At 42.4% G+C, this 10,188-nt stretch overlaps 1 protein-coding gene and 1 long non-coding RNA gene across 3 annotated transcripts; both read right to left on the bottom strand.

The window, feature by feature from the left end:
- Positions 1-2,802: 2,802 nt before the first annotated feature.
- On the bottom strand, positions 2,803-8,788 carry LOC143504265 (uncharacterized). Of its 2 annotated transcripts, XM_076995782.1 has the most exons (10): positions 8,625-8,788; positions 8,306-8,526; positions 7,978-8,222; positions 7,702-7,870; positions 6,475-6,620; positions 4,570-4,703; positions 4,220-4,316; positions 3,562-4,129; positions 3,304-3,479; positions 2,803-3,026 (listed from the first exon to the last, which is right to left on the bottom strand). In XM_076995782.1, exons 5-10 carry the CDS (start codon positions 6,550-6,552, stop codon positions 2,946-2,948), a joined length of 1,134 nt encoding a protein of 377 aa, XP_076851897.1. In that variant the 5' UTR covers positions 6,553-6,620; positions 7,702-7,870; positions 7,978-8,222; positions 8,306-8,526; positions 8,625-8,788; the 3' UTR covers positions 2,803-2,945. The 2 variants fall into 2 exon arrangements, with proteins under 2 accessions (XP_076851897.1, XP_076851898.1); XM_076995783.1 differs by lacking the exons at positions 7,978-8,222; positions 8,306-8,526; positions 8,625-8,788 and having other exon boundaries at positions 7,819-7,906.
- A 137-nt stretch (positions 8,789-8,925) lies between these two features.
- LOC143504267 (uncharacterized) lies at positions 8,926-9,898 on the bottom strand. Its single transcript, XR_013127509.1, has 3 exons — positions 9,530-9,898; positions 9,266-9,436; positions 8,926-9,178 (listed from the first exon to the last, which is right to left on the bottom strand). It is a non-coding gene; the product is annotated as an uncharacterized LOC143504267 (long non-coding RNA).
- Positions 9,899-10,188: the final 290 nt, after the last annotated feature.

The following is a 10,188-nucleotide window of genomic DNA, read 5'->3' as shown; positions in this document are numbered from 1 at the left end:
ACAGGTCCTTCTAAAAAAAAATTAGCATATTGTGATAGTTCATTATTTTATGTAATGTACTGATAAATATTAGACTTATGTTTTAGATTCATTACACACAACTGAAGTAGTTCAAGCCTTTTATTGGTTTAATATTGATGATTTTGGCAAAAAAGTAAAAAAAAAAACAAAAATCCCAACCAAAAAAAATTAGCAAATTTCATCCGACTAATAAAAGAAAAGTGTTTTTAATACAAAAAAGTCAACCTTCAAATAATTATGTTCAGTTATGCACTCAATACTTGTTTGGGAATCCTTTTGCAGAAATGACTGCGTCAATGCGGCGTGGCATGGAGGCAATCAGCCTGTGGCACTGCTGAGGTGTTATGGAGACCCAGGATGCTTAGATAGCGGCTTTAAGCTCATCTAGAGTGTTGGGTCTTGCATCTCTCCGCTTTCTCTTCACAATATCCCACAGATTCTTTATGGGGTTCAGGTCAGGAGAGTTGGCAGGCCAATTGAGCACAGTAATACCATGGTCAGTTAACCATTTACCAATAGTTTTGGCACTGGGAGCATGTGCCAGGTCGTGCTGAAAAATGAAATCTTCATCTTCATAAAGCTTTTCAGCAGAAGGAAGCATGAAGCGCTCCAAAATCTCCTCATAGCTAGCTGCATTGACCCTGCCCTTGATAAAACAGTGGATCAACACCAGCAGCTGACATGGCACCCCAGACCATCACTGACTGTGGGTACTTGACACTGGACTTCAGGCATTTTGGCATTTCCTTCTCCCCAGTCTTCCTCCAGACTCTGGCACCTTGATTTCCAAATGACATGCAAAATTTGCAGTTCTGCTTCTCTGTAGCCCAGGCCAGGCGATTCTGGCGCTGTTTCTGGTTCAAAAGTGGCTTGACCTGGAGAATGCGGCACCTGTAGCCCATTTCCTGCACACGCCTGTGCACGGTGGCTCTGGATGTTTCTACTCCAGACTCAGTCCACTGCTTCCGCAGTCCCCCAAGGTCTGGAATCTGCCCTTCTCCACAATGTTCCTCAGGGTCCGCTCACCTCCTCTCGTGCAGCGTTTTCTGCCACACTTTTTCCTTCCCACAGACTTCCCACTGAGGTGCCTTGATGCAGCACTATATTATTGATAATGTTCTGTCTTTCCAGTTAAGTAAAATAATCTTTTTAGCCACTGTTATAGAAATGAGGATGAATGTTTGCAGATGTTTAGGCATTGGTAGAGAGGAAAGGTCACCAAGCAGAGCTAAGGTGGGAGAAATTGGGATGCGGAGGATCTTGGACAGCTCTCCCAAGACCTCCGACCAAAACAGAGGGGGGGCAGTTCCAGAATGCGTGAAGATGATTGTCTGTTACCATGGGGCAGTGTGTACAAGTGTTGGAGTCAGTGAAGCCCATCCGATGCATTTTCTCGATAGTGATGTGTGTTCTGTGTAATATTTTATATTGAATTAGCTGTATGTTAGAATTTGATGATATTTTAAAGGTTTGAGCCTAAAGGTCTGAAGTCCATTTGTCTATTGGTAGTGAAATGGTGTCATGATGTGAAAAGTTTATAGATTTGGGAGAGTAGTTTCTTGGATTATATTCCTGTATTTTATCCTCCTCCTCCTCACTACTGTCAATGAACCGAATTTTTCTCTTTGCTGACCGTTTTTTGGCCACAACCTGACTGGAGGATGATGGGCTCTCCCTGGCAGGCTCTGGCCTCTCGCCCATTGCTGGGCTCTCTTCTAGGGCTTGTGACTGGAGCTCTCTTATCTCAACAGCCTCTGCCACTGTGCTAAGAGGCACGTAGAATTTAGAGCTCACCACATCTGAGTGGCACATGGCACGTTGTATTTTTCTTTTTTGTTCAGGAGGCATGTTTTTGATCTGAAAATGGGAAAAACATGCAAATTACATATGCATAATATGCTCATTACATAGGCGTAACATCCTCATTACATATTCATACCATGGTAATTACATATGGATAATACTTACGTGGCACACCATTGCTGTCCTGAAAGCCTTAAAACTGGCATCCTCCAAAACCCAAGCGTGTCCACTCCATCCTGAAATGGACTAATAGTTTTTTTGCACTGCCCTCCATTCCTGTTGAAGAAGAACGGTGATCCACCCCCAGGCAAATCCTTCGCGAGGGTAATGAACCGATTCATCCAGGTATATTTGTCTGGTCACGCAAACTTAAGCGTGACCCTAACCCTAACCCTAGGGAAAAAACATAATCGTATCATACAGTTGGCATCAGGAAAAAACTAAGGCATATTAGCAAAACGTCCAAGAAAATTGCTCAACACTGCCCCCTAATTCAAGACACTTTGATAATATATTATGGACACGTCCATGCTAAAACCTATGGGAAAAGGTTAGGGTCAGGGACATGTATATAATATCAGGCATCTTCATCATATGTCTATGGAAAAATGCCACTTTCATGATATGAACCCTACCCCTAACTCAGGATAAGATAACCTGATAGCAGGCCTATGAATTGGGCCGCTGTCATGGTATTCGGGTATTTCTCAAGACGGTCTAAATTGACACAAAATTCATAACGTTAGCATTATTGTTACATTAGCAAAATACATTAGCATGCACAAACAAATGACTTACCCAGTTTTAGAGGAATCAGCTTCCTGGCATTTTTTCGAAAGGACCTGATTTCTTCTTTGCTGATTTTGTTTTCTGAAACACATTATGCACTGGCTCATTAATATGCGCATATCAACGCATGAATATGCATAGACCACCTCATTAATATGCACATCATTAATGGAGCTATTCTACACTTACTGCTGAGGCGTTTCTTCACTTTTTGTCGGTGAACTGTTACTTCTTTTTTCAGGCCTGTGAGTCGCTTGCTTACTTCTAAGTTCAACCAAGCTATGTCATTTTTTGTAATCCTTGCATCCATTATAGGAAGGCAATGTAAATATTTAATGAACTTGCGAAGGGTAAGGAAGATATTTCTGACAGTGGTGACCGCCAGCCCCTTCCCCTTCAGGTGAGTCATGTATCTGCAAATACAACAAATTTGTTATATTTGCAAAATTCCTCATTGTTATGCATTAGTCCATTAATATGCGGGTATTAGTTATTTAGTATGCGGATATTTCCTCATTAGTATGCGGATATTAGCTTATTAATATGCGGATATTGCCGCATCAATATGCGGGTATTCGCTCATTAGTATGCTGATATCACCTCATTAGTATGCAGATATTAGCTTATTAATATGCAGACATTTGCTCATTCGTATGCATGTTAACTTTCACTATGACATGCGTTACTTACTCCAAAATTATCCCCGTTTCGCAAGAAAGAGAATGTCCCCTTCTTTTCTGGCATGTCACGCATACTAAAGTTGACAAAACGGAAAATGTGATTTTCCGCCGAGATGGCGTTCTCCTTTTTTCGCCCCTCCAGGTTTGCACCAGAATTTACAATTGTAAATTCCTTAACAATGCGCCCTAGGGAAGACATATTAAGCATAATTAGTGAATCATACATAAAAAATTTGGTCAAACTCTCAACCTTTATGACACTACTTACTGATGTTAGGGTGGATTTCTTTCGAAATCGGAGAGCTGAGGCTGTGTTTGGACCGTATGGGGGACTGTGTATTCCTGAAGGCTTTCTCCAGGTCCACCAACCTTTCAAAGTTTGCCCTGCAGCTTGGCCTCTGACACTTTTCTCCGGGGCTAGCTTCCGCAAGTGCCTTCTTTAACCTTTGTACCTCCAGATTTGATAACTTACAGGATGAGCGAGCATCACATTTGGTGGTGGATGAGGGCCTAGGCACTGAGGTGGAAGGCGCAGGGTCTGCCGTGGAGTGTACAGCAACAGAGGTGGAGGGCCCAGGGACGGATGTCGCAGCAACTGGGGTGGAGCATGCCTCTGGTTCACCGATGTGCTCTGGCTCAAAAGGGACCGGGGCCTCGTCCAATTCACTGGACATGTCAGTGAAAGACCCTTGTAATAAATATGCTGGAAGTGGGCTGTAACCCCCATCCAGCGTTGAAACAAGCGGGGGCCTAGGAACATTCGCCCTTAATGAGGCCAGGCTTCTTAAAATGTACTCCTCCTTCGACAACTTTGTAAATTTGGCAAGGTCCCCAATCTAAAAAATAAACACAAGGGAAAAAATTGCAATATGCGTATATTAATAAGCTAATATGCAGTCCTACACAACAGATGGTTTTAAACATACCAACACATCCTGGTGCATTTTATTGTAGTGCTTATCCAAGCGCTTGATGTGTGAGGAGTTGCAGTCCGGCACCTTGCAATCGAAAATGCCTTTCACTCTGCAAAAAATTTTACACAAAAAGATGCAAAACATGCTAATTACATAAGCATTATTAGCTCAATGCATGTTTATTGCATGCTAATTACATTAGTTACATGCTAATTGCTAACATGGTAACATGCTAACAACATGCTAATATGCTAACAATATGCTAGCATGCTAATACCTTGCTAACCCACTAACATGCTAATACAATACTAACATGCTAATAACACACTAATAACATGCTAACATGCTAATTATTCACTTACCTCCCACTGGAGAGCTGCAGCAGTAGCGTCATTTCATCTTTATTTGTCACCTTGTGACACACCCGGAGGTGCTGTGATAAGTTGCAGTAAATAACTGCACATATCGGACACGCACTTTGTGTAGGTGCCATATCCTGAAAAAGAATATTTTACTAACCAGACTAATATAAAAGTAATTGAATCTTATTGATACCACTTTGACACTAGTGTAAAACCCCTTGATAATATGGACCCTAACCTGAGATGGATACTTTAGGGTGGGGGTCCCAGACTCTACCCCTGCCCCAAGGGGGTGCACCATACCCCCGCAGAGCAAACCCTCGTCATCCTACCCCCCCCCCCCCCCCCAGGGCCCTAGATATACCCCCGAGTTGGAGCTCCACCAGGGGGCGCAATAGTCAAGGAGCCCCGCCCATTGAAACCCATTCATACCACTTTGACAATAGTGAAAAACTAGTGTAAGACTTTTTAAAAATATAAACCCTAACCCGATGGAGCAACTTTGGGGTGGGGGTCCAAGACTCTACCCCTGCCCCACCATCGACGTGCAGAAGCTTATATAAATTATATATTAAATTTTATAAATTATTATAAAATCATAACTGCCTCCATATCCCATTCTTGTCCATCCCAAACTTGAAGTGTCAGGAGCCACCTGTACTCTAGCCAAGTTACAGAAAACGTGATCCACCTCCTTTTAAATTCTTGGACAATTCAAGGAAAGAGGTGAACCACCTGAACTCGTGGTTAGGGTTAGTTATGCACCACAGCAAAACAACCAAGTTTTGGGGTTGTCCCCTGTATTCGGTTTAACATAACAAAGCTTAGACCCCCATGTCTTAATGGAATCATCTCTAGACTGTTCATAAGGGTTCATAAACAGGATTAGAATTTTGTTCTACCCTCAGTGATCCAGTGCTGGCCAGGTGTCAGGAAAGAGTTCCAGTGTAATGATAATGCATGTAGTTAAATACAGAATAAAGAACATGTCTTAACACAATTGGTTAAGAATAATAACAGATGTGTATGATTGGTGTTCTGATCAGGAGAGGAGCAACAGTAGACTGGATGTGACTGACACGGAGTACTAACATTTATTTTTAATTGCTACTTATGGTAGAAGCCTGGGAATCTTCCTTTGTCTTATTCAAACAAGGCAAGGAGATTGTTTGCGGGGTCTCTGCAAACAATCTGTTTATGGTTATTTGTGCTTCTTGGCAAATGCCTAACTTGCAAACACTAGGTCAGTGGTTCCCAAAGTGGGGGGCGCGCCCCCTAGGTTGGGCGCGGAGCTTGGAAGTAAAGCCTGGTTTATACTTTCGCGAGTGACCGTAGCGCGTGACTCCGCCCACATCGCGCGACCCTGCACGAAGCGTTTACTTGCGCGAGCTTCACTGCAGTGTTCTCCGAAACGATAGGTGGCAGTGGAGAATAAAAATATTCTTATCTACTAAAGGGGGTCACGGCAGAAAAAGTTTGGGAACCACTCCACTAGGTAATGATACTGACTCCTGTAGTTTAGTAGTAGTCTGACTCAATGGTGTCTTGAATTCTGGCCTATCTGTACTATTTCCTAGGATGTATTCTGTGATCAGAAGCAAAGCAGTTTGTAAGTCGCTCTGGATAAGAGCGTCTGCTAAATGCCGTAAATGTAAATGTCTCGGGCCTAGAGGGGGGGCTCTGTCAGGGCTGGCCCCAGGGCGGGTCCTCCAGTCGCCACCAGGAGGAGCCCAAGAGCCAGACCTCAGGCTAATCAGCGGTGATGGCCTGCACCTGTTGTCCTGGGTTTATAAGGATGGCCAACCTTCAGCCCTTTTCTCTGTTGTCTCTACAAGGTGTCTCGCCACCCGGCCTCTTTCTTGTTTAAGATTTTTTGTTTGTTATACTGTCACTTCGAGTACTTACCTCCTGCGCCGCTCCCTGGCCTCTCTCAAGTTTTCCTCCTGCTGTCTTTCTTCCTATCTGTTTGGTTTTGGTTTTCATTCCGTGACTATTTCTGTTCTCCTGTGTCTTCCACGTCAGTTATTGCCGTGATTGCTTTCTGTTCTCTCCTGTTACACACATTGAGTATTTCCGCGATTACTTTCAGTTCTCCCTCGTCATCTTCTCTGAATATTCAGCGCGACTTGGTTTTGGTTTCTCACGCTTGTAATATTGCTTACTGCATGGACAAGGCGTTTGGGTCCACTACCATAAAAAATCCACAGGGGATTTAGTCTCCTAAATCCGCCATTCTGACACAATAAATGATTTGCATCTCAGCCTCTGCAGTTTTAACAATTTTATTTTCGCCAGCAGTAATATAGCGCGGGTGAAACGTTACTGATTGGTTTTCCTCTAGTTGACGGTGGCGTAGTCCTAAGTTTATTATAATAACGGTGCGTGACACTAAAGGTTACATAGCATAAAATATATTTATTATTATTATATTATATAATATTATTAATTATATTTATTTTCCTACGTCCCACTTCCAATCTATTGCAATCAGTCAAATAGATTGCAAGTGGGATGTTTTGTGATTTGATTTTGTTTTATTTTATGTTTAATTAAAGAGGTTTAACTAAAGGAGGTTTAAATTAAGGTTTAAGGAGAAGGAACAACATATAACATATTGTGAAACAAAATATCTTATTAAAAATTTAAAATACAAATGGAATTATGAAAAAGCATGATTAAAATATGTTGAACAAACACTGAATATGCAAAATTAAAATAACAAGAACAATTTAAATGTATACATACTAGCAAAATAGAACACTATGGATATGATAAGACGGTAGAAACAAGAACAATTTAAATTAGTGCTGTCAATTCCAGGTGCTGCAATTAAAAGTCCTCACCAGGATTTTGCTCAGGCTTCCTGGATTGTGTTGATTCCACTAATTTTACCTGGATTGCTAATTAGAAAATCTAGCAAGCTTGAGCTAAATCCTGGTGAGTACTTTTAATCGCGGCACCTGTAATTGACAGCACTAATTTAAATATATATACACTAGAAAAATTGAACTCTATAAACACAACACTATCATTAAAAAGCTAAAACAAACAAACATGAACAAGTTCAAATACTACTTAACACTACATTAACACTTTTTTATATAACCGTTTAACAGCTTTGTGGGTTCTTACATTTTTGTCCCTTTGATTAATCATATGAAGTATTCCAATTCTTTTGGGGGATGCTTTTCTCAATTTGAGTGGCGAAAGTCTGCTCAAAACAAGCCTTGGTGAGCTTGTAAGTCTTACATTGTGATGTGCTCTTTTCTTTGTCCCCCTGCTCCTCATCCTCCTCAATGTCCTGAAAAAAACACAAATACATACATGCACATTTTACTGTGTGTGTGTGTGTGTGTGTGTGTGTGTGTGTGTGTGTGTGAAGAGTGCATATCTCTTCAAAGGAAGTACCACTTTCTTGAAAAGGAACTTCCATTTCTTCCTCGGATGACTCCAGCGCAAGTCTTTTAGAAGGTCGCAGGTGTTTTCTTTTGTTCTTTCTCTTGTTTGTAGAAGCTGGGGCTTCTGGTAGCTCTGAGGAGGTTTGACCAGGCTGGATTTAAATTGAGGGCGTAAAACTTATTTGCGGTGGCCGTATTGTGGCACATAAAGTGTGACATCATTTCCCTTTGTTTAGGGTCCAGTTCGTTTCTTGCCTGTGAAGGGAAACAAAATCAGACCACTGGGAAAATACATAATTGTTAGTGACAAGTCACCTCTGTTATAAAAAAACACTTACATGGGTGGCAATGGAGCTTCTTAAATCTGTGAACTTGGGTTTGCCTGGGAGCTTCATTTGCTCCATGTATTTGGGGTTGAAATAGAGAATAGAAATTTAGATATTTTGCCCCCAGTCAGCCCTTTTCTAATTTGCACATAAGCCCGAAGCCATCCGTACTCCTCCCCAGTGAGGAGGAGCTGGGCCACACCAAAGGTCTCATTTGTTTTATGAGACTCCACCTGTTTAGAAAGACAAAAGGACAAAACACACAAGAAATGACACATTTTGCCATGCTGTATGTATAAAACACAATGTTATGAACTGAACGTGCGCTCACATTGATGAGGTACACGTCCAACTCTGGACTGTGTTTGGCTCTCATCACTTCCTCCACCTGCAGGTTCTGGTAGACCCCAGTCCGGTGGCCGTATATAGACGACAGGTAAGCCGTTACATACCCGTAAAATGACCGTTGAAGCTTTATAGATCGCTTGGTCTCCAGGGTCTCTGTGTTGACAAATAAAAACACAAGAATGAGACACATCGACTGATGTAAAGTGCAGCAGAAAAAATGTTATTAAAGTGAGGTATGATGCAGGACTCACTCAATATTTCAGGGATCTGCTGCTTGGCTTTTACCCGACACTGCAGGAGCGTCTCTTTGGAGATGGCGTGTCCATCTTTGCACTCCTTTACTTAAATTTCATGTATTACCACGGATCGCCTTTGTTTTTTATGATGCCCTTTATTTCCCTAGTTATATTGATCAGGGAAACGGGCTTCAGGCGGCAGGTGGGGGGTGGCGTGTCTTATAAGTATTAAAAATGTAGCCCAATTTATGGGCTATAGTGTGCTAGCCACCACCTTCTCCCCATTAGGCTTTTGACCCATCTGCAAAACATGAAAACGTACATATGAGTCACAAAACATCTAAACATTAAAACAAAATTTTAGAGTAAAGAATAGTCCCATACTCACTAATCCTTGTGACGTTGTCCAAGAAGGTGAACTCCTGGAGGTGGCTGTGGCCCACAGCCATGTAAGCAATAAACCGCTTTATGCGATATATCTTACTCTTGACATTATTTTGTAGTCTGTATGAAGGGTCAGACCCCTCTTGGTGGTGCTGGTAGTCTTCCAGCAGTTCATCTAAAAGCGTAAGAGATATGAGGAATTACTTATTTTCCACCAAAGGAAACGTACTTTAAAAAATTCAGCCAAAGCACACCTGAATGCACTTACTGAGCTGAGGCACATGATCAGGAAATTGAGGTTCTTGGGGGGGCAGGCTGCTCCAGCTCCTGCTCTTGCTCCGCCCCTGCCTCTGCCTCCTGCACAGCTGCTTTTTCTTAAGGTTCAGATTGTAAGAAAAATACATTATACTTTATACACACCAGAGCAGTCACGTTAACTTTAAATGCTCTATGACAGCTTACACTATGCTTGGTTTGGGCCGTCACCCTAACCCTCTTTAACCCTCTGTGTGCCTGCACAGACTTCTTTTTGAGGCGCCTGTGCAAAAGGTGGTTTTTTGCGCCTCAGCAGCTGGAGCTCTGTTGTTACAGCCAACATCTTTCAGGTTTTTGATTTCTGTTTTTTTTAGTGTTGCAGTTGGAGCATTCTGCCCCCGCCGCCGCCTCCTCCTCCTCCTCCTCCTCCTCAGAGCATGGGGCATCCTCTGCCACATGACCCAGTCTGGTCACTTCCTCCTCTTTCTCCCTCAGGTCTAAATCGGACACGAGGGCAACTTGTCTGAGCACGACATTTCTTTTGACCTCCTGTATAATGACTGCTCTACGGGTGCTTGACGGCTCCCTGTGTGACTTCAGGTGTCTGTCCAATCTAGATGTGGACTGACCACAGCCTGGTAGGCAGCATTTTTCTTTTCTAATATCTACCCT

The sequence above is a fragment of the Brachyhypopomus gauderio genome, unplaced genomic scaffold (genome assembly GCF_052324685.1).
Source record: "Brachyhypopomus gauderio isolate BG-103 unplaced genomic scaffold, BGAUD_0.2 sc247, whole genome shotgun sequence".
Lineage (NCBI taxonomy): Eukaryota > Metazoa > Chordata > Actinopteri > Gymnotiformes > Hypopomidae > Brachyhypopomus > Brachyhypopomus gauderio.
The sequence above is the reverse complement of the archived record's forward strand: the minus strand, read 5'-3'. Positions and strand labels throughout refer to the sequence as shown.